This window comes from Lathamus discolor, chromosome 2, assembly GCF_037157495.1.
Source record: "Lathamus discolor isolate bLatDis1 chromosome 2, bLatDis1.hap1, whole genome shotgun sequence".
Classification (NCBI taxonomy): domain Eukaryota; kingdom Metazoa; phylum Chordata; class Aves; order Psittaciformes; family Psittacidae; genus Lathamus; species Lathamus discolor.
The window spans coordinates 13,190,299-13,214,982 of record NC_088885.1 but is presented as its reverse complement, the minus strand read 5'-3'; the positions used below and the strand labels follow the sequence as shown (position 1 = coordinate 13,214,982).

The following is a 24,684-nucleotide window of genomic DNA, read 5'->3' as shown; positions in this document are numbered from 1 at the left end:
GCCTCCTGCCTCTGCATGTTGAGAGCTGCCTTTTTCCACCTTGTTGCTTCTTGGTCTACTAGTAATTGAGCTTCAACTCACATGTGAATGAATGAGTGCTGTTCCGTTCTAGCCCATGTTGCCACAGTGCAAGGACCACAGAATAAGGTTTCATGTTCAATCTCTTTGCACAGTAAAGCAAGGCAAATATTAAAGAGAGCTGGAAAGACATGAGTAAGTGATAGAGTAGTTTGGGTTTTTTTTTTTTTTTTTTGCTCTAAGGGGGAGAGAGATGATCTAGCAGATAAAATGAAAAACAAAATAACACACTTAAATGAGACCAAACAGCCCCCATGGTCTTACTTATGTACAGAGCAAACTTGATGTAAAGTCCTCAAGGCGCACCAAAGCTTCAGGTGGTCCCTGGTTTGTTGCAAGCCCTGGGCTGCAGTAACCTGTGCTGGACACCTGCCAGTCTGCTCTATGGCTCCACGTGGCAGCAAACCTGATAGTGCTGTTGATGAGAAACCAAGGTATAAAAAGACAGTTGACACCATGGCCCGTTCCCTACTGGCTGTGGCACTGAAGCCAGTGAATCATTCGCCCTTCCCTTTAGTATTCCTGCTGTAATAAGCTACTCACAAAGTATCCCATGCAGACTGTTACGAAGGAATGGCACTCCAAAGGATACAGCAAAGCATCTGCTCTTTCCCAGGAATAATCCCAGTGCTAGTTGTTCCCGCAGCCAAATTATATGTAGCATTTGGTTTAGGATCTAATGTAGCTCTGACTGTTCCCACAGCATAACCAGACCCTTTCCTTGTAAAAGTTTGTTCCTATGCATTCAGGTTCTCCTCTCCTGCCTCTCTTGCTTGTATTGACAGAGAGGTTTGTGCTGCTGGGAATGAACCAGACAGGGAACTGAGCAGGCTTCGCAAAAGAAAAACACAAAATAATTCAAGATGGATTATTTTCAGCCAGCATAGCATCATCTTGAATGCTGCTGGCTGTGCAACTGGTTGTATATAAGTGTGGGCAGAAGATGGTGGGTATATTGGGGGAAAAGCAAGGCCAAATGATGCCATCTTACCATGTCTGCAGACCTCCTGGTGGGGAGGGAACACTCTTTACGTGACAGTCTCTACATGGTGGTGGCTTGGCGCTGAAACTTGAGCAAGACAGACATGATCAAAATAGACCACGTCCTTCATGAAACATTCATGAAAAGAAGAATGCTAACATTTATTTTTAGATGGAAGGTGACCCATTTCTACATCTCCTGTATCCCTAGCTGGGATGCTAAGCTTGGGGTGTTCTTCCTCTGTTAATCTGTGGATAGCTGAACTGAGAGAAAGAGAAAGTAAATTTATATTGAGTGATAGATCAGAATGTCCTGATATTTTTCAGTTTGCTTAACAAAAAATCATAGTTTGAATGAATAATATCAGGGGAGTAATGCAGGTTCTCAAAGGTCTTGACTGCGTATAAGCATCATATGTACTAGGAGCTTTTATTTATGGTGATGTTTTTCCTTTAATAATACGAGTAAACTTTGAGCTAGCTATTGACCAATTTTAGTCAAGTGGATAGAGATTCAGGTTCAAAAGTGCACCTGATTCATGCTGAGGCTTTAAACAGTCTCCGTACTGCCTTCTAAGAATGCCCTATAAAAGAAATCAATTTGTGCTTAATTACAAGGTGGTACTAATTTGACCATGCTCTTCAAAAACGTCTAGGATTTTTCTTAGCAAGGATTAACCTGGCTTAATTTGCAGTCCTCTGACTCCCTTGTTTGTGTATATAATCATTCATCCTCTTCCTCATTCCTGAAAGGTTAATGGCAAGTGCAGAGTACAAAAGCAGAAGTACAGTCAATAATTTGCAGATAGACAACAAAAGGAACTGGAGTGTGTCTGATGTTTTTGTGTTTCTCTTTCCTTGCTCCTCTCATTGTGATGCCATCCAAAAGGGAATTCAGAGCTCTAGTGATTGAGATGGTGTTGGCCACTGATATGTCCTGTCACTTCCAGCAAATCAAAGCCATGAAGAATGCTTTGCAGCAGCCAGAAGGGTGAGTCACTTCACAACATTGTGCAGTGAGGGGCTGCATTTCAGCTGGTGCTTTGCCATTGTGTTTGACTTCAAAAGCATCTCCCCAGACGCCCTCACTCTGTTTGATGTCTGCATCAATTCTCTTCCTGCTGTTGAATTTCGAGTGAATTCACTTAGAGTGGACTGGCACACCCCTATACACACATCTCTGTTCTGTGCTGGTGGGCCAAAGCTTGCAAAGGTCACCACGCTGGGATAAGCCTCCCTTTGCATTTTCTATTGCCTGTCAGGATAGCATCAAGGACATGACCCAGCTGAGTGACCTCGACAGCTTGGGTATGACTCAAGGTTAAAAGATCTGCAGAACACAACTTTTGCATTGCCCTTCTGCAGATGGTGTCAGCTGCCACCTCTGCAAGGGGCCTCCTCCATAACCAGAGGAGAGATGGAAAGAACTTGAGGTTCACTGAGGGAAGGACTGGAAAATAACAGATGGAGCAGTATGGGGAAGGCCTATTCTTCCCAGTATGCCACTGGGAGATGTAATATTTTCTATAAGCTCTTCCCCATAAAATTCATTTTATATGGCAAAAAGCTCTGAGCAATGGTCATTTTTTCACCCAGGACACAGGTCTGTCCAGAGCCTTCCAGAATTAGATCAGACTAGACTGTGGCCACTTGGTCCTCTCAAAAGCTACAACTTTTCCAGCTGTTTCATATAGTTAGAAGCTGGAATTAAAAAAACAAGACTACCTCTTCCAAGAAAGCGTTATTTACGCTATCCTGGGCTAGCCTCTTAGGTTGTGGCTTTTGTTCTCTGGAAACAGATGCAAGGGTCCCCTTCTGACCTCACATCAGTTTTCTAGCAGTGGAACGTTTATCAGTTACTGTGTAGACTCTTCAGAGTCCCTGAGATCAGATCCTATTTACTACAGTAAGGTGGTAGGGACCAACTTCTGAAGCTGCATAAAATGCAGCCCAGCTGAAATGGGGAGCACAGCAGCTCTTCAACCCTGCTTGTGCAGAAAAGCAAGCCTGGGAAGGAGCACAGCCAAGCTCAGCAAAGTTTCTTTTTTGCACTTCTTAATGTCTCTTTTGCAACAGGAGTGGTGTATGTTGGAGAAGTGAGACAATCTTTCATAGCTGTCTGGTTTCATGAACGCAGAAATCATTGTATTAATATCCTGGCCAAAGATTCTAATTACCTCATTTCCCTGCTTAGGTGAGATTTTCGTCATTCTCCACTGCAAGAGCAAACAATTAATTTGTTTGATCTTTTGGGTTTTCAGAATTGACAAGCCGAAAGCCTTATCACTGTTGTTGCATACAGCAGATATCAGTCATCCAGCCAAGGCCTGGGATCTCCATCATCGCTGGACCATGTCTCTGCTAGAGGAGTTCTTCAGACAGGTAAAGTTAAGAAAGTCCCTCTATTTCTGCAGCACAGAAGGAATGTGTAGGATAGGGCAGGGAAGTAGGAAAATATGAGCACAGATCTTTTCCTTTTTCTCTGGTTTATGCAAGAACCTCCTAAATGATATGAAGCTTTCTTATCTGGCACTAGTAGCATTGGCTATTATGCCTCTTGGGAAGTTTGTGTCTCATACACTGTCTATAGATAGAGATGTTTCTACATAGTAGAAGTTCTGCTTTGGAAAGCTAATGCCTTTCAGATCAGCAAAATATAGAATATATGATGCTCTACTTAGCTGTAGAACCTAAGAAAACAGTTTTAGGTAGCTGTACCTAATACAACTGTACTTACATTGTGGGGGTAGATGTAAAAACTGCATTACCCTCACTTTAGGTGGAGTAAACTGATCTAGTTTATAGCTCACGGAAGGCTGACTGCCTGTTGACAGACACACAAATCTAGACAAACCATTAAGCTCTGTGTGAGAGCTATAAGCTCCCCAACTGACTAATTAAAAGCATTTAAAGAGCTGCCTTATTAACAAAAATCAAAGTTAGACGTAAACAAAGCAGTTAGTGTTTAGGATACTTTTCAGCACTATGAATTACTAAACTAAGCAGAAAACCAAGTGCTTAATTTCCCCCCAAAGTTCAGTAACTTCATCTGAATGCAAAATAAGAAAAATATGACAATTTTAAAATAAAGTTCTAACTTTTTTTAAAAAAATGGGATTGTGGGAATCCCTTCTTAATAAGGAAATTGCAAGCATTTGCTTTGAAGTTAATATTTTCTTTTGTTTTTCAAACCAAGAATGGGTTTGCTAGCTGGAAGAGGATAGATCATGCCTTCAGTTGTCTCTGTTGCCACACGGGAGGCTTATGCAAAAAGGGTGATTGTTGCATCTGTTTTAGGGAAAACTGTACATATTTATGTTTTTCCAGTTCACAATTAAGCTAGATGTGTTAGAATACACAACTGAGTCTCCTAAAGATTGGTGAGGGATTAGCTAGATATGAGACCACAAAACCCCAAGTTTTATCTGTTTTACACATGTATTGAAGACAAAAATAAGCCTTCATAAGAATAGTTTCATTTCAGCTAACAAATCCCACTTTTGTTTTGAATGGGAAATGCTTCTACTGTGAGATAAAGCATTATATAAAACTTGTATTCTAGTTCCAAATTCAGATGCAATATTAATTCCCTCCTTGGGAAAACCCTTAAGCTTACCATGAAACATAGACTTGTGTTCATTGCAGTTACTTAGTACTGGATCGATAAATACATCCCTGTCTGACAGCAGAGAAACAACACAGACTCTTCTCATGAGCTGAGAAGGTTCACTAGCCAGAGGGGACCATGGTGATAAGGAACAGAGCCAGCCTCAGATTAGGTATTTACTTCCTTGTGCTCTTCACCTGCAGACCCTCTCTGGTCCTTTCTGTTATGTGCTCTATGGAGACATAAAGCCTGACTTAATCTGTATCAGTGCAGGTCCACAACCCTATTGGTTTCAAAGTATTTTGTGATGTGACTCAGGTCTTCCTACACGGAGTAGCTGTACTGTAGGTGTGAGTGGTGCTTCTGAGTACAGTACTGTTATTTTTACATTCAGCAGCTATGGTGAACATCTCTTAAAACAAATGTCTTGCATGAATTTGTTTTACTAATGCACTTTAGTTAGCCATGAGGGAGATTCTCAAACATATTAGAAGAAGCCAAGTGACTCTGAGCAGTCATAAAGGCAGTTAGGGTTTCCTTCCTTAAGAGAATTAGGCACTGGGATTTATAAGAGGTATAAGGACTAAAAGAAGAATGATGATTAGGTAAGAGCCAGTATTGAGAGATGGTTTTCCTGAGAGATGTAGCAGACACAGTAAAGGAACGTTACTTGGAAATATTTCTGGCTTGGTTCTGTTTTACCCTGGTATTTGTATACCAGACTCCTAACATAAAACAGACTTGTTCTGCAATAGAAGAATACTATTACTTGTTGTTTCACCCAAAACCCTAACAAGACTTGTGCCCCCATTTCCCATCTGTTGCATTAACAAAAGAAGAATTTAGCTCTTCTTATGCCTACAGAAGTTTTTCTTTGGTTGATTTGCTGGCTGGTTTAGCTTGCATTTGACATTAGTCAGAAAACTGGCAAGATCAGTGCAGTTAATGTGAGCTGCTGATTTAAGGAATTGATTCTATAGTATATTTAACAAGCTGTTTAAAATTGAATGCTCTGTGGGGAGTATCGCAACTATGTCATCCTGTATATCTTCTCAGCATAAAGCAATATCTTACAGAGTGACTGAACCAAGTTAAAGGGCCAAAAATGAGAATATGCCACTTGAAAGGCTGGGAAAAAATGGGATTATAGCACTTGATCTTCTAGACCATTTTGTGATTTTATCAAAAACTTTCAGTTCTGAGGGCTGGAAAGTGTGTTTGGACTTTTGTACCTAAAATGTACACAAAATGTTGACAATGTCAGAATCGTAGAAGGGACCTCAAGGGTCATGTGGTCCAACCATTTTTGCCAAAAGCACCGTCTGGACAAGATGTCCCAGCATCCTGTCCAGCTGAATATTAGAAGTGTCCAGTGCTGGGGAATCCAGGTCTTCCTGCAGGGTGTTTCTTCCTTCCGAAGTCTCCACTTACCCACTCAGTTTGGTGTCACTGGCAAACTTCATCAGGGCATGCTTGATCCCATCTTCCAGATCACTTATGAAGGTGTTAAACAGTGTTGGGCCTAATATTGATCCTGGGGACCTGACTTGTGACAGGTTGCCAGTTTGAAAAGGAGCTATTTACCACCAGTCACACAGTTCCTGACCCATTGCACAGACCACTTGTCAAGACCATTAGACTTACGTTTCTCTAGGAGGAAGCTGTGAGAAACCATATCAAAAGCCTCAGAGAAATCCAGATAGAAAATACCCACCCCTCAACCTACATCAGCCGAGCAGGTTACTCTGTCATAGAGAAATGTCAGTGTTTCCTTTGGGAGAAAACAGTAATCTGCATCTGGCCAGCCATGACCTGTGAATTCTTATCTGAAAGGCTAGAAAAGGCATGCAAAGAAGTGCAAGCCCTGAAAAATCAGTCCTGACACTGGTGTTTTCTCTTGAAAGGTTTCTCTGAGAGCTGAGTTCTGTTGGGTTCTCTGGAGATCTGCAGCGAGAAGCATTCTCATGCTCAAGTGTATTTTTAGTTGGTGCATGGAAGTACCAAGCAGGCAGGGAAAGAATCTCTGAGGAAAGATTCACAGGAATCAAGATGCTTAATTCGTAAACTTTTCAAGCCATAGTCAAATTCTTCACAATTGGTGTTAAACATAAAAGCAAAACAAAATCAAAGCAAAATCTAAAGTGAATTAAAGAAAGTGAAATTATATTGTCATGACCTAAGATGTGAACATGCAGTGTGTCTTGTCTTTGTCTCTATCTCTTTTTCTCATTTATTCTCCATTTTGTTTCTCCAGGGTGACAAAGAAGCAGAACTAGGGCTTCCCTTCTCTCCACTGTGTGATCGCAAGTCTACTATGGTTGCTCAGTCTCAAATAGGTATGTCCCTTTTGGTGCACACAAAGTAGCATCTTAAAAGCAAAACTTACTCCTTCCTGTAGGGCAAAGTTCACAGGGATCTCTCATCATTTGAAACTTAAAGAGAGGAAATAAAGTACTGTGGAGTTATTTTCCCCAGATCAACTATTCAAAGCTGAGGAGCCATTAAATTTATGGTGGTGGTTCCATGCAGTAAGCAAGTTACCTCTGATGTGTCTGCAGAGATGGTTACAGCACCTGGTTATGACATTGCTCCATGATTTTCTGAGCTGTGAAGATGTGTTGCACGTGTTGTGATTTGAGTATCATTGGTGGATATGAAAATGTAATGTCAGTCCCTTCGATGACCTGTGCAAAACCTAGTGTGTGTTTTACCATTAATTCCTCCTGCACTTTCCCTCCCCGTGCTTCAGCCCAACCAGTATTTTTCACTGAAGCCAAGCAATGAGCAAACCTTTTCTAACTCCACCCATTCAGAAATGCAGATCTTTTAACACACTCACCAACAGCACTTTCTGTACGTCTCCTCCAGTTACTGAGTAAAAAAGTAGAAGGATGGGGCAACGGGACTGCTATTTGGCGAGAAAACAAGAGGGGCCAAGTGGGGTAAAACTGTTCAGAGGGGCAGGGAGCAAAGAAAAACTGCAATGGAAAAGGTGGATTTGTGGGTGGATTTTTATACGTAGGAAGCAAGTGAAGTAGACAGAAGAATGTGGTCTAACTTCAACTGGAGAATAGGGAGCCAAACAGGATAACAAAAGAAAGATAAAACAGACCTTAAAAATAAGGGAACTGAGACCAGAAGCAGAAAAAGAATGAATATAGTAAAGGAAAACAAAAAATTCAAAGCATGAAATTTCTCACAAAGAACACGACAAAGATATCCCTGAACCTAGGGAAGTTCAGATTCGTAGCTGTGCCTGTTTAAAATCATTTCACTGTTCTTGTTAGGCAAGCCATTCTCTGAGGGACCCCATCCCAGATTTTTCTGGCTTTGGAAGTTCAGACAATTCAGCCAAAAATCTGCTCTTGAAAAGCCCTTTGCCTGGTTGCCAGACATGCAGCCTTTCCTGCTCTGCAAAGGTAACCTAGAAGAGTGGGAATGTGTGCAGAGCACAGTGCAACTGTGTGTTCTGCCAGCAACTCAGTGGAGGGAAGCAGCAGCAAACTCGAAGTGTTGCAGTCTCAGCTAAAATCCATGTTGAGGACTCCTGGGCACCCTGCAAGTACTGCTGTGCTGTGGGAGAAGGTAAACTCTCTGGCTGGTGTGGAGGGAAGCTCATGCAGAGACTTCTCTTTCACATACCTTCTGCACTGATGCCCCAGTGTCCAGTCACTGCAAAATTAATGGTGAATTGAACCATCACCAACACAATTCAACTTTATAAAAGAAGCACTTGTCAGCAGCCTTACTTAGTCATATACTATTTGTCATTATATTTGATTTGTGCAGTTTAGTAATCCATTGACATTAATATGCTACCCTCTATAAATCCTGCGTTGTAACATTAGAAATGTTCATTTCTCAGTCTGGTGCACATAGACAGTGTCTTTCTGTGATGTCTCCTTTGTTAAAGCAAAACCTCTTATATTTTCTGGATATCTGTTGAGGTAAGGCTTTCAACGTTGAAAGCTAGATTCTCAAGCAAATAATCTGTTCCCATTCGTTTATTTACTTCATTAATAGCCTCAACTAATTGTTCCCTGGAATAGTAGTTACTACATTTCTTCACAAAACTAAGTTCTTATTGAGTCCCAAATTGTGCTGTTATCTGCATCAAGCAACCGTCAGTTCCCACAGATAAAACCCCTCTGTCCTTTGCAGAATGAAGATGGGCTTTTGATTCTGTTAGGGACAGAGCCCAGAACTGTTCTGGTGGCTTGGCTTGTTTGTAGCTGCTGGTTTACTGCTCTAAGGTCACTGCAAGTGACAATGGGCAAGCATGTTCATTACCAAAAGATTGTCACAAATGAGACTAGCTTACTCTAAAGAAAGAATGCCTCTCTGCCCGGCTGCTTCAGTCTGTGAAGAACTTGTTCAGAGTTTAAACTGATAATTCAAAAACCTGAATATCAAATAATGAACCTGGGGTTTCAAACCTAATAATGTTAATGCTAATGAACAATTTATCATCTTTTTTGTTCTTCAGTGGAGTAAGAGTGATAAATATTTCCATACCCCAGTGAAGTACAGAAATTATGAGACATTCATGTCCAGAAGTGGGGCTGCTTATCAAAATGAGAGAGACAAACAAACTGTAAGGAAAAACAGGCTAAGACTTGTATTTCCCCACAAAAATATCAGGAGTTAAAGCTTCTCTGTCTGCCTCAGACTGTAGGAAGCTTGCTTGAGTGGAGATCAGCCTTTGTTGTCATTGTCTTTTGCAGATGAATGTAGCAGCATCCATTTATTTTTGTCCTTTGGCTGGCAAAAAAGAAAATTACAGCTTCAGAAAGCATTGGATAAAGGCTGATGAGTGCATGCTGATGATTCTTTTTTTGGGTGGTGGTCTTTAAGGGATACTGTCCTCTAGCCTGTGTTCGCTATGGTGACATTCTGATGTGGAATGCATGAACATTAGGCATGTGCCTGGAAGCTACCCTCAGCATGCAGTGTGAAGTGGTAAAATCATCTTAGCCGTTGGGGCACAGAAATATTTACCAAGCTCATTTTGCTGAAGAAAAAAAAGGATGATATTATGGTCATTAGCATTAATAGGTTTTAAACCCCAGGTTCATTATTTGATATTCAGGGTTTTACTTAGCTAACTAAATCACCATATTTAAATTACAGTGTCTTTAGATATGAAGAGAGAGAGCACAGGGGTGGGGGAAGGCACTTGAGAAGATGGCATAAATTACATCATTATTAATAAAGGCCTAAGCTTTGTTTTTAAGATAGCAGATTATGTTTCCCAGCAGTATTATAATCCCTATTTTAAGGTAGCATATGGAATAATTTATCCATTTTGTAGGGAATAGAGATAAAAATATCACTTACTCAAGAAAAGTTCTCCTAAGTGTTAGGGTTCGTTTACCTGTGGTGCCTTGTGCCGCCTCTCCCTGGCTGTTGATAAGATGCAAGACTTGTCCTGGGGAAAACTGTTTCTCAGACACTTCCAACTGGACCTTTTGTTTATGTGCAGATGTGGAGTATCTCAGGAAGCAGATCCCACCACCTTGATGCTGCAGTTAGTGACACAGTCATGCATCTGATAGCAGGGATTTGAGTTAGTGGTGATGGAGCAAATGGCAGTGGTATTTACTTGGCAAGCAGAAGTGACAGGGTCCCATGGTTTGGGTTTCTTTGGTCATTAAGAGGTAAATTTTTTTCTAAGTGAAGGGGAATAGAAGAGACACAGAAACAGACACACATATACGTAAATCAGGTTCTCCTTACCCTCCAGATCCTTGTGGCACACTTAACACTGTTGTCAGCCCATACAATTTCCAGTGTTTTAAAAAAATGGTCTGAAGTTTGCTGGGATTATCTGGTTGTGATCTAGCACACAATTTCCTCTTGCAGCTTTATACTACATACCTTTCTGATTAATTCCTTGTTCCCTAAATTTGAATAGATAAGACTGTCTCAGTGTTATGGAGGCACATGATTCAGATGTTCACATAAGTCTGAATGCATATTTTCTCCACATTTACAGAATGTTAGTGTGAAATTCTAAGAACTTGCAAGTGATGTTTTTCATTTGGCTGGGCATGAAGATACACTTAATTACCCATCCTTTTAGAAACCTAGCCAAAATCAGGGAAGGGAAATGGAACTAGAAGGATGCTCAACTGACTGTACTCCAGATGTGGATCAAAGCTGCTGTGAATCTGGGTGCATGGCCCATGTGGTCTCTTCTCCTTTTGTTGTTGCCACCTAGAATCGCCAGGGTCTGTTGTCGAAACGTATCATGACCCTGTCACAGAAATGATAGTATTATAAATGTAGAATCAATAGCTGATAATTACAAATCTTTAAAAATTGTAATAGTGGGGAAAACCTGAATCCTGACGCACCTTAGGAGGGATTAAAGACATTATTGTGTTCTTGGCTGCCTGCAGCACCAAGAAATTTGCTAAGTGAAGCACTAAAATGAACGCCAGAAATAGTCCTTGTCCCCCATGAGAATTTAGGGGAAGGTGTAAAGTACTGTAAGCTCCTCACTCCCCCATTTTTATCACGCAGGTTGGATTTTCCCTCATCTTGTGAGCTTATGGCCACAGGGCCCTTCAGTCTGCCCATCCCGACATTCAGATCAGAGCCGTATTCATCTCTGCCAAACTGGATGCTGAAGTAGATATTATTTTATGCTAAAAAAATGCAGGGGAAAGCATCTAAATCTGTTTTATTATCAACAAGAACAAGCTGGCTGAACACTGAGGAGAGAATATTCACAGCAACCCACTGATTTGCAGTAAGGGAGTTGTGCATGTAACTCCACACCAGCAAAGCTTTGCAGTATTATTGCTGTTGTATTTTCTGCTTTTAGAGACTTCATTTTTGAAACTGGGTTTTAGCCAAATCCGCTTGGAATTTGGCTTAAACATCACACTTCTTGTATAAAACAAGCTCTGATGCATCTGTTTATGTTCTGATTTGCCACAGCTTCTTTCCAGTGTTTAAGTAGGTACCTTTTATTGTGTGCTATACCCATGCTGTTGGGTCAGGGATCAATGTATAACTCTGTTTTCCTTTTCCAGTATTTGCCTATCCCTCTTTCAAGGTATAATTTTCTTTACTCTGTCTTTTACAGTGTGGCTATCTGCGATCGCTGAAGCAGTGACTCCACATAAATCCTCCTCTTGCCTGCTTGACTCTGCTTGTGTTTCTGCTCAGGTTTCATTGATTTCATCGTGGAACCCACTTTTACTGTGCTGACTGACATGACTGAGAAGATTGTGACTCCGCTCATTGACGAAGCTTCCCGCTCTGGCATGTCCGGGTTCAGGCGTTCCAGGTGAATAACACAGCCCTCTCCCTTCCCTCTGCACATGCTGCCATTGTGCCAATTGCCCCGGTTTCCTCCCCACAGCATATATCTTCTAAGTGGCTTAAAGCCCCATATCTCCATTGCTGACACCACAGCTCACCTTGTGACATGACTTTGTTTCAAGGAAACTCCAGCCCAGGGGAGGGCAAAGAGGGAGGTTGGCATAAACCTGAGCCATGCTTCCGAAGGCAGTGAGCACAAATGGTTTTAGCCGTGCAGTCAGGTGAACTGCAGTGCTCTCAGTCACTAATGTCCTAAAAAAGGTAGAGGGGTGTCACAGGGAGGTGCACAGTTCTTCATGTCCAGAAGCGTAAATGGGATCAATCCCATTTAAATACAGAATAGGACTGGGAAGTATCAGCATATCCTAGTGACAGTAGATAGGGTTACACTATGGGTATGTGTAAGGTACCATCAGATTCACATAGAGTTTGGGTGTCAAGAGTCGGCCAATTCAACCTGCTCTGCTCTTGCAGAGAAGCTACTCTTTTAGTTGTTTCATGGACAAGGTAAGTCTTGGAATTCAAACACCACATGGCTAGTGCTCCCTAGAGTAGGGCAACCAAGTCAAGACTCCCTCTCTCAGGTGACTTCTTTACTCTTGGGCTGTTGCACGAAGAACTAGTATCTTTCTACGTCAGTTACCTTGCTGCTTGTATAAAAGTGTGCACAAAGAAGTGTCCATCCTTGAAAGACAACTGTAGGGTCTCTAACCAAAATGAGCACCTGGTTTCAGCCTCAGGTGAGCTCATCAAGACCTGAGCAGAGGTTTGCCTCCTGTCCTGTGCCTAATGGCTCCCATTGGTGAATTTTAGGAGCCTCCTCCTTTGACATACTTGATTTCTATAACTGTGTGACTCTCCAAAGAATATGTAGGGAGTGAAGATGCACAGTGAAGGTAATGGCAACACTTTGGGTGATTCTGTGTCTTAGGGACTATGGATACCAAAAACTAAGTGGGGGAAAAGCTGTCCTTTATTTCTACTACTGGCTCAGGTTGTACTGTTTACTTTGATATCAGACCTGGGATGGGAGAAAGAGGGGTTCAAGCTTAGTTTTTGTTTTTCTAGTTGACTCTATTGAGTTTAGACTTACAGTCATCATTTCTTCTTACTATGTTTGGGTGAATGGGATACTGATTTCTTCTGTGTTTTGTGATCTTGTGTCCCAGTCTGAATAGCATTAATCCCTCTGAAGTTAAAAGATCAAGTGTCAAGAGCACTGGGTCCGAAGGAAGTGCCTCACTTAACTGCTCCATACTCACTGTGGATTTCAAATGTTTTAAAGCCACCTGGACTGAGGTGGTGCAGCAGAACCGGGAGAAATGGAAAGCGCAAGCCACCAAAGGTAACAGCCAGGCTTCTTAGGGAAAGAGTAACAATTCTTTTGACCTCTTCTTCAAGCTCTTCTTCAATCAAATTGTTCTCCAAGTAAGCACTGTTAGTTTGAAAGAATCTGCTTTTCAAGGTCAGCAACATACAGTGAGCTCAGAAAGATAGGAATACTGTGACTCATCTGTGCCTTGTACTCTTCTGAGGTGGTGTTAAGTGTACTTCATGAAGAGGATGTGGATAATGGGAAGGGAAAAGAAAATTGTAAGGGAGGTCCCCTGAAGTCATGAGTCAGACTGGGGTGGGTGCAAAAATAGCTGGAACTGCATTTGTAGAGATAGGTTATCAATTGTTCACTGTTAAGATTGAAGGAGCTATGGATAATCTTTCAGGGAAGGACAGGATATTGTGCATACATAGCTGGTTTCCTATTGCTAGTGATAACTTGGATAATGACTTGGGAACTATGCAGCAAATACTCATGATATCATAAACCTGAGAGAGACTCCAAATATTTCAGAAGAGCATGAGGGCTGTGTTGGTTGCAGGTTGATTGGGTTTCAGTATTGTCATGTAATTGGGAAAAAAAACAGAGAAAAAAGCCCCAAAACAGCACAACAAAAATCACCAGATCTTGCTTCTAAGACCCCTTGGCATCCTTCCTGTCTTACCAGCAGTGACAAGGTTCCCACAGCAGTGTTGTGTGCAGTTTTGGCCACTGCAGTTCAGGAAACACATGGACCAGTGGCAGACCACTGCAGAGTACAGCAATGCAAATGATAACTGTTGTTGGTAGCTCAAATTAGTTTTCTGAAGACTACTGCAGCTGCAGAATAAGGGAGTTATGGTTTGGTTTTATTCAAGTACCCATGGCTGTTAAGAGGAGAAAAAATTGGCTGGTAATCACAAACTGATAATAAGTTAGACACTGGCAAATCTCTATTGTCAGAGATCTTTTGGAATCAATGAGAGCCATCTGTTGAGAACTTATGTACAACTGCCCGTTGCCTCCAGGGGCTGGATGATTGCTCATGGACTCCTAGGGCGCTCAGGTGATGTAGACCAGCTTTGGAACCAAAAAAGGAGGAATGTGTCACTGATTGTGGGTTTTTTTTCTCCATGGAATTAGTGGTGATACAATTTCTTCTCCAGGCTGAATGTTTGTTACTCAAACCTGTATTTAATGGAGTTGTTTTATTTCATGTAAATGGAAGGAGCTCGATTTTAATGTATTCTGTGGCCTTGGCTTCAGGGCTGGTGGAAGATTTGCCATCATTCTCCTATTTGCCAGAGAAGATTGTTCCTCTCCAACTGAAAGGCCTGTGTAAAGGTGCAGGAAAGCACGTATTATTATTCAAATTAAATTCTCCTTTGTGATTAAAATTTGCCATTCAGGAAAAGCCTTTCTGGGCATTCTATGAAAATAAAAACAAAAACATAATTCAAAATCTGCTTTTTTGCCAGGGGCTTTTTTGTAGTGTTTTGTGTGGTCTTTTTTTTTCAATTGGCATTTACTATTTCCCAGTTCTTTGTGGAGCAACCAAATTCAAGCTAACCAAACAAGCAAAGCATTTAACATGGATAGTATCTTACAGAATAGGGGTATTGAGCAAATGAAGCTAATCCAGTTGACTAGTTTTAAGGATTTAATTTCAGCATGTACCATATATAATTGCCTGTCTAAGGATCTGCTAGGTAAAAAACTTCCATGCAAAAGACACCTATGGGGAAATAAATAAAATCTATCTAACTTTTCATTTAAAACAAATGTATAGATTAGCTCAGAAGAGATTCTGGATATTTAATTTTTAAATGTGCTTTGTACCCACTTACAGCGACTGCTTTGCATAAAAACTTTTTCCTAAATGTGCACATGTAAATGTCAAGTTATGACTCAAATGGATGTGCACACATTGCTTAACTAATGCTGGCAGTGGTAGTATGTCTGGATGCCGTATTTCATATCCGTTCTTTACGGGGTAGCCTAACGATAACTGTTTGGTTATTAATACTTTAGCTGGAGAGGAGAATGTTTTAATTTGAATTGCCTCATAAAAAAATCCTTCTAGCAGCTCCTGAGGGTGGTCTGTGTAAGAATCAGCTGATCACTTGAAAGCAGAGAGCTCAACAGTCTGCATTATTAGACATGGGAGCTCTTGAGTAGGTCATTTTATCTTTACCTTTCTGACAACCTTCAGCCCTGAAAAGTCGATTTACTTTATGTTTTTGCCAAACTTCATCACCAGTAACTTGGATCAGGGCCTCAGTTTATGGATCAGAGATTCAGAAAGCAGTCTCAGCTTCTGTTCATCTGCATTCATTGACTTTCACATAATGTCTGTGTTTCTGGGTGCATTTAGCAGTATAAACATGCATATTTTTCTAATCTTGAAAGAACGTCTGGCTCAGACAGAGTGGCTGAGGACTGGGACCTAAGGAACTGGGACCCCAAAGCCCTTGCATCAAAACCTTTGCTCTGCTGCTCTCTTGCTCCTGACTTGCAGCAAGTCTCTGAACCCCCTTCCATCTGCCTTGCCTGTCTTTGCCGTATGCAGCAGGGCCTGCCACACAGCAGGAGTCAAAATTGCTGACCCTGTCAAACCAGTGGCTTGCAATGCATCAAAGGTGCTCTGCCAATAAAACTAAGCATTATTAAGCAGATACAGCATTTAATTAGTTGATTGACAACAGATAGCAGCTGGTGACCAGGAGGGAAGGAAACCATTGTTATTATTATTATTATTGAGTATTATTAATTACTATTGATAATAATAATAATAATAATAATAATAATAATAATAATAATAATAATAATTTCTTTGTAGAATACTCTATTCCCTTTGGTAATGGCGTAGTCCCTGGGAGCATCACTGAGCTGTTTTTATCCTGAGTGTGGTATTTGTAGAAAACTTCTAGGACTGTGTGGGCAAAGTAAGTGGGGTTTATTCCTGATCTCTTTTTGCTTAAAGGGTAATCATTAAATACTCACAAATGAAAAAGCTGAATAAACAACCCCCCTGATGTGCAAAGCACCATTTAGATGAAGTATTTTGTGACACTAATTTTGACAAGAGGCACTCATCCTCTGTTGTAGTAACCCCCAGTGTCCTGAGCTGAATTTCTCTCTTGCTCAGGTGCAAAATGCAGCATTTTTACTTTTCAGATCTCCAAATGAGAGGTATCCTTCTGTATACCATGAGACTCCAGGGAAAATATCAACGTGCATTGCTGAGCCGTCAATGGAAGCTACCGTAGATCTCAGGAATTATTAATAAAGTGAGGGAGGCTCATATCTAATTTAATTATATTTTCATGTGAGCCAGAATTCATTAATTTAAAAATTAATTAATTTTAGTTGGCTGCTGGCAAGGAAATACAGATTGGCATTTCTTATCAAAGACAGATTTCCCCCTTTCTCTCTTGTATCGCATTGTTGTATTTTCCTCAAAACTAGTTCTGATTCACTCACAGGAACTATTTGACAAGACACTTAGAAATTATTTTGTTATTTTTACTCCCTGGCCAAGACCCTGCTCCTGTAATGAGTGAAACATAGAATCATAGAATAGGTAGGATTGGAAAGGACCTCAAGATCATCTAGTTCCACCCCCCCTGCCATGAGCAGGGACACCTCACACTAAACCATCTCACACAAGGCTTCATCCAGCCTGGCCTTGAACACTGCCAGGGATGCAGCACTCACAGCCTCCTGGGGCAACCCATTCCAGTGCCTCACCACCCTAACAGGAAAGAATTTCCTCCTTATATCCAATCTAAACTTCCCCTGTTTAAGTTTTAACCCATTACCCCTTGTCCTGTCACTACAGTCCCTGACAAAGAGTCCCTCCCCAGAATCCCTATAGGCCCCCTTCAGGTACTGGAAGCCTGCTATGAGGTCTCCACGCAGCCTTCTCTTCTCCAGGCTGAACAGCTCCAACTTCCTCAGCCTGTCTTCATACTGGAGGTGCTCCAGTCCCCTGATCATCCTTGTGGCCCCCCTCTGGACTTGTTCCAACAGTTCCATGTCCTTTTTATGTTGAGGACACCAGAACTGCACACAATACTCCAGGTGAGGTCTCACGAGAGCAGAGTAGAGGGGCAGGATCACCTCTTTTGACCTGCTGGTCATGCTCCTTTTGATGCAGCCCAGGATACTGTTGGCTTTCTGGGCTGCGAACGCACACTGCCAGCTCTATAGACATCAAGAATAGTTTCATAGGACCAATACTTTATTCAGCTTTTCAAGGGATCTTTTCCTCTGCTCATCAGCTTACAGAATCTCTCAGAGAATGAGAGATAGATAGAATGCTTTGGGTTGGAAGGGATCGTCAAAGGTCATCCAATCTAACCCCCCTGCAATGAGCAGGGACATCTTCAACTAGATCAGGTTGCTCAGAACATACGTAGAATCATAGAATAGTTAGGGTTGGAAAGGACCTTAAGATCATAGCCAGTTCCAATTCCCTGTCATGGGCAGGGGTGCCTAAGACTAGACCATGTCACCCAAGACTTTGTCCAACCTGACCTACATCTTCCATCCTTATCACAATCAAAGTGCAATTGGTTGCCCACAATGGGGTAATGAGTGGGCTGGGATATTGCCAACTCAGAGATCTTGAATACAGACCCTTGAATACATAGGGTGGTCACATATGAATGCTTAAACTCAGTATGGATGTGTGTGATGCTCTGAAGCTGCTTAAGCTCACAGGTTCCAAATTGAGCATGGGCTGAGCTGCTCAGCTGCTTTTGCAGGTGAAGTCTCTATTGATCGTGGAAAGGGGAAGAAAATGATAGGGTCTTTGCCCGGGGTCTCTGCACACCCAGCCGTGTTTAATAGCTTGAGGGCTGTGCTGAGGGACTGTGGTTGTGTCCTGCTTTGTAGTGAGATGCAGGAAGCCACACAGAGCCTTTGCAGCTGAGTCTGGGGAGTGTGCGGTACCCAACCTTGACTAGAAACAGTGGTATCAACACCTGGAGCTGCAGTAATTTGCAACTTCTGTTATAAGTGTTGCATCAGTACCTGGGATTTGGGTAACAACAAGAGCAGTATCTTAAAAGGGGGAAATTGGCTTCTCTGTGATTTGATTTTTTTCTGAATGAAAGTATTTTGAGATGCTGCAGTTGCTCAACAATCACTTTTGAATTTACACCTTTGTGTATTTGTGATCGACTGTAAGGCTTTTTGGGATGGAAGGGCAAGTACTGGCAGCAGTATATGAGTCTGCCAAGAAAGGACAGAGCCATGAAGAAAAGGTAACAGTAATTAGAAGGGAAGAGATTAGGAAGCAACCTGGAACAAGAGGGGGAAAAATCAGGTATCAAAGAACCAAGTTTTTCTATGTGCATAGGGTTACATGGTATGGTATAAAATAAAATGAATGTAATTTGAATGATTGTTGTGTGTCAAAAATTAGACTAACCTCTTCACCCCTAGAACCTTCAATAGCTAATATCTCTTTTTAATTTGCCTTCTAAGAATCTTGGGGTACTGTATTCTCAAAGGTGAACCTTCCATGGTGTAAAAAAGGCATGCAAATAATATACGTTATAGGCCAACATGGTTTGGGATTATTCAGAATACTTTCTTAAATGTTACTCTGTTCTCTTTTTCCCATGTCAGGTCAATCCCAACATTTATCTAAGTAAAAGCTGTTTGCGTGTAAAAAACTGAAGTAGATTTAGATGTGTGAGTTGTATCACTCTTGTCAAATTGACTGGTAATCGTGATTTCTTTCCTTGTTTTGCTTCTCTCTTTGCTGAGGATGCAGAAGAAAAAGCTAAGAAAGAAGCAGAGGAAAGTGCTCATCAGGGAACGGATGAAAAGAAAACAGATGAAAAAGATGAGAAGAAGCCAGCTGAAGATACCACAGCAGCAAAGACAGAGAACAGCAAAGAACCAAATCCAGGGGAAAACAAAAGCACAGATTCCAACAAGAATCATGCAAATGGGACTCGGCAAACTGGGGTGAACAAACACGAAGCATCTCAAGGGAAAAATGCACCTAGGACAGATAAGGGAATGGACTCTCATCATGCAGTGGAAGACGAGAAACAGCATGTGCATAATGGTGAGTTTTCTTCTTCCATTGAAATGTAAATCCAGCCCTAAAACCAGTATCTCACCTCAGTGATGGGGAACCTGGACCACTGGCATAGTCACCTGCATATAGGAACCAGAAGCTATAATTTAACTCCCACGTAGTGTTCTTCCAATTGAAGATGGGGTACATCATAGAATCATAGAATCATAGAATAGTTAGGGTTGGAAAGGACCTTAAGATCATCTAGTTCCAACCCCCTGCCATGGGCAGGGACATCTCACACTAAACCGTACCACCGAGGGCTTTATCCAGCCTGGCCTTGAACACTGCCAGGGATGGAGCATTCACCAGCTCCGTGGGCAACCCACTCCAGTACCTCACCACCCTTACAGTAGATGGCAGCAGAGGCAAAAATTCGGTTTAAAATATTCCTGATGTGATTCTCATGTATTTCACTTGGCTGCTGATCAAGAGGCAAAAAGGTTGGGGACATCTGAAATCCCATCTAGACTGCATCAGACTTTTCTTCTGAAATCTTTTGTTTTACATGTTTCTAACAATATAGGGTTATTAAAGTTTGCTCTAGTGATTTTGACAGTACCTTTTTCTGCAGTGTCTCTCTGCTGCAGGTGTCAGAAATGCTTTGAAAAGAATTATAATGATTTCTGAAAATTAGTGTCATCCTCAGGAAAAGAAATTCTGCTCCTCAATTTATGGGAAAAGGCCTTTATGAGGCACAATCACTGCAGAGGCTTTGGAGACTGATGAAATCCTCACATTAATATCTCTGGGTTCACCACAGCTCCCTTTACGCCTATATGTTAATATCTCATCGTAAAGTATTTGCCTTGTTATTTCTCTGCCTTTGTAATCCCTTTCAAAAAGATCATTATGATCATGGCTCTGCTCTGCTGCTGGCATTATGGCAGGGTGGATATTACAATACTCAAAAGCCCTGTATTCATAATAAGTTATATTCAATGAAAGTTCAGAAATTGTGTTGTTGGGTGAGTTTAAAGTCTTTCAGTCACTTGCTGCCTGTGTGCTTTCTCCAAGAGATCAAACTGTTAAATAATGTGTGTGTGGATGCTCATCATCTTTTCCTGTACTCACTTAGGGTCAAGCAACTTCTTTATGCAATGGTGAAAAAGAGCATTAATAGCTCATCGTTACCATCAGCCGTATGACAGTGAAGGAAATGCAGGAAGACTTGTACTTTGCTAGATACATTTTAATTTCATTTCCTGAAGACAGTGTCCTTCCTTTAGAGGCTACCTTCATCAAGCAGACACCTCAGCCCTGCTTGGAGCTGCTTACACCTCTCTGTTCAAGGAGCCCAAGTCAGTGGCTGTGTGATCAGCTGAGAAGGTCACTGCTTGTTCTGTATCATGCTTTCATTTTCCTCTCACTGAGCTTGGGAAGAAAAGCATGAGAAGTTTTGGCACTGAATGGGAACTGAACAGGATATGTTTATTCCATCTTCTTAGATATTTTAAGATTTGAAAACCATTCCTCTTTCATACTATGATGAAGCTTAATTGGACAGAGACATTGATCGTCTGTCATCCAAGAATAACAAAAATTCCAGTGGTTAGGACCCAGTGTGGAAGGGGGAGACCTTACTTCTCTACAATTACTCCTTTTTTTTGAGCTGTTAAAAATATATCCACTGGCCATGACTATTTTGGAAGCAGATCAGCTCCTCTTTAACACATAATACATATAATCTGGATCCAAAGGCTGGGAACTAGTTGTAGTAAGAAAACTAATAATAGAAATGGAATAAGCATCACTTTAGTACAGCCCTGTAACATACCTCACAGTTACAAAGCTCAGAAGTGAGACTTTTTGTGTTGGGTTGTCGATCACACATTCACTGCTGCTTCTCCACTGGGGAAGGGCAAGTTGCCTGCTCCCATCTGGGCAGTCTGCTGTTGCTTCTCTGGACATCTGAAGGAAGCACACCTTCGTTGCTGCTGCTTGGACACTGCAGCTGAAAGAGCCCTATTCTGCTGTAGCTCTCCTTTTAAGTTATTTTTCATTTGATGTGCATTGCGCATTCTTGTTCAATGAAGGGATGGTCTGGGGAGGTCTGATGTGCTCTTCTGTGTGACTCACAGAGGACAGAAGATTGGAATGACTGTGGTTAACCATCCTGGCTTCATAAAATACACCGCAGCTCAGGTTGCCGTTTTCATTCTGCATCAAACATTGCTCTGCCAGTCTTTGCTTGCCTGGTTTGCTATAGAGACTCTAAAGCCAGTCATCAATACTGGGATGATTGTTTGTTCCCTTGTACTGGCATCAAATGACCAACCCAAATGAGTCTGTGGATAAAGGAAACTGCTAAGAGAAAGTAAGGCAAAATTATGTAGGACTGTCTGGGAGATGTAAGGTGGTTCTCTAATGCAGAGACTAATGAGGAAGTCTTGCAGAGTCTTAGTCCTTTAAAAGCATAAATGTTCCAGAGTCCTGATTTTGAAATGAAGGTTAAGCTCAGGTTTTTAATGGCCTACATACAACCAGAGGGAGTATGAGTTTGCATGTACACTGAAGAAGGCGTTAATAATTAGAATGAATTTAATGTAGATTTCAAAGCTTCATTTTCTATACAATAAATTTTATCTGGTTCTTTATTCTGTGAAAATCACAGAATCATAGAATCATAGAATAGTTAGGGTTGGAAAGGGTGTTAAAATCATCTAGTTCCAACCCCCCTGCCATGGGCAGGGACACCTCACACTAAACCATCCCACCCAAGGCTTCATCCAGCCTGGCCTTGAACACCGCCAGGAGCATTCACAACCTCCCTGGGCAACCAATTCCAGTGCCTCACCACCCTAACAGGAAAGAATTTCCTCCTTATATCCAATCTAAACTTCCCCTGTTTAAGTTTGAGCCCATTACCCCTTGTCCTGTCACTACAGTCCCTAATGAATAGTCCATCCCCAGCATCCCTATAGGACACCTTCAGGTACTGAAAGGCTGCTATGAGGTCTCCACGCAGCCTTCTCTTCTCCAGGCTGAACAGCCCCAACTTCCTCAGCCTGTCTTCATACGGGAGGTGCTCCAGTCCCCTGATCATCTTCGTGGCCCTCCTCTGGACTTGTTCCAGCAGTTCCATGTCCTTTTTATGTTGAGGACGCCAGAACTGCACACAATACTCCAGGTGAGGTCTCACAAGAGCAGAGTAGAGGGGCAGGATCACCTCCTTCGACTAGTTCCTTGTGAATTCAGACTTTTTCTCCTAAGGAGCTTCTCCTTTGGATGTTGCAGTTTGAGTTACAGGCATTAATAAACTGCAGTCTGCATTAAAATGCTTACAGTGTTTCTTACTGCTTCTTTCTAGGTGAATTAAAGGAAGACAATAAGTTGGACAAAAAAGATCAGTCCAGTGTGGGGGATGAATCAAAGAAAACAGATGGTAAGGAAAACATTTTATTACATTTTGTCACCCATTTTTAGATGCAACCTATTCTTTCCTAAACATCTGCACTTTATTCTAAAACAAAAAAAATGGTGTGGCAACCAGAAACAAACTTAACAGATACAGTCATTAGACTCAAAAAAAGCCGTTGGGGCATTCCGGGTAAAATTATCCCTTTCATATCATGCATAGCACCACTTAGTTGCTCTGTTAGTAAGCTTTATCCATCAACTTTTATACAGTGTCTGCAAGGAAAAATTCTGGATTCTTAGAGTTGCTTAATAGGAAATGTAGGTGTGTGAGATCTATCCTGCTTTGTTCTGGGCCATGTTCTGCTCTCTGTTAGGACAGGAATGGGAGTTTTTTGTATGAATGATGCAACAAACAGAGCTAAGAAAAAACCTGCCCAAGGTGTTCCTGTTTTTCATGGTTGCCTGTTCTACTATGCTAATACAAACACAAAGCTTTCCTGATTTAATTGTCTGAGAGGGAATTTGCCAAGCATTGTTGAACCACAGCATAAAGGTCCTATTAAGGATGCTATAGAAAAGGGATGAGACATTGTTGAACTGAAGTGATCCCAAGCCATAGCATGTTTTCTTGGGCATCTGGGAATAATTTCAAATGAGTCTGAGCCTAGTGTAGGGATCCACAGATGCTTTAGTAACCTCAGCAAAATGGAAAACCAGCTGTTAGGTCTGTGGCATGTTTACTCTTTCTCACCTCCTCAATCTGTACCACAGGGCTCTGAGACAGTATCTGAACCCACGTTGCTCCAAAAGCAATTGCTAAAGTATTACGTAGCAAAATAAATTAGAAACAAATGTTAGAGCTAGCGTTTTCTTTGTGTATGTCTCAGTGAAATCTACTGAAACACAGCTATTCCCGGTGCAAATAATACAGTACTTTGTTTTGGTGGTCAAGAAAGGCAACCTTATTGTAAGTACTGCAGTATAGAATGATAGTGTGTTTTCTCTTGTTGCTTCCCTTTGAGAAATTTCTACTGCTCTAGCAAAGTGATAAAAAAGAACAAAATGTGATATCTCAATTTAAAAATGTAGAAAAAATTGTGTAGAAGCATGTAATAATTTCAAACACATAAATAAGGGTTTTTTTAAAGCAACAGTTTTTCAGGAAAACTCTTCAGAGGTCCTGTTACTTTCATGCTTGAGTTAAGTGTCTGTCAGGAGAACAGTCTTGAACAAATACTACTCACAACTCTCCAGCAGTCATGCAGAAATTAAGCACAAATACTTGAATAACACGTAACTCCTCAGGTGAAGAGGGCCAGGTGGATGCAGGAGCACTGTGGCTTCTTTAGGAGGATGCAGGAGCATCAGCCCAGCCAAGAGAGTAGACCCAGGAGTCTCTAACTTTGAGGACCAGGTTACACCTGAAGGCCTGCACTCTCAAGGTGTCAGAAGGATTAGGGGCACCTATTTAGCTGGGCTGGAGGACCAAGAAGTGAATGTTTCATGCAGACTTGAACTTGAATTATATCTATATAATCAATCGTCCTTGAGGGGGTGAATTTGGTTCTTTGCAAGTTGTTAGTCTTCACATGGTGTTAGTTATTTAATGCATATTTGTTTTCTCATGAGAAAATATTCCACTCATCCCCTTAGAGAAAAGACTAATACCATGGGACCAGTTGATTACAGCGAATAAGCAACTGTAACCATGCAAGGAGAATATGTAGGCTGACTGTTTTTCATTCAGACTCTGCAGACAGATCAGAGCTAACAGTCTCATTGATAGAACAGGAGAAAAATTGTGAATGATCAGCCTTAGAAAGGAAAGCACAGGATGCCAGATCTGTTGTGACAAACTGCACAACCTGTCCTGTCCATACTCACTCCAGGGCAAATCTACTTACCAGCCATGTG

The 24,684-nt window shown here is 41.5% G+C and overlaps 1 protein-coding gene across 10 annotated transcripts in view; it reads left to right on the top strand.

Moving 5' to 3' along the window:
* The window catches only part of PDE1C (phosphodiesterase 1C), a 290,962-nt gene that overhangs the window by 241,212 nt on the left and 25,066 nt on the right, over positions 1–24,684 (top strand). For all 10 annotated transcript variants that reach the window (XM_065665790.1, XM_065665788.1, XM_065665789.1 and 7 more), the window contains 7 exons: positions 1,949–2,050; positions 3,321–3,441; positions 6,921–7,002; positions 11,843–11,963; positions 13,168–13,343; positions 19,099–19,398; positions 22,721–22,795. In XM_065665790.1, the coding sequence (XP_065521862.1) occupies positions 1,949–2,050; positions 3,321–3,441; positions 6,921–7,002; positions 11,843–11,963; positions 13,168–13,343; positions 19,099–19,398; positions 22,721–22,795 (977 nt within the window). The remainder of the gene's footprint in view (positions 1–1,948; positions 2,051–3,320; positions 3,442–6,920; positions 7,003–11,842; positions 11,964–13,167; positions 13,344–19,098; positions 19,399–22,720; positions 22,796–24,684) is intronic.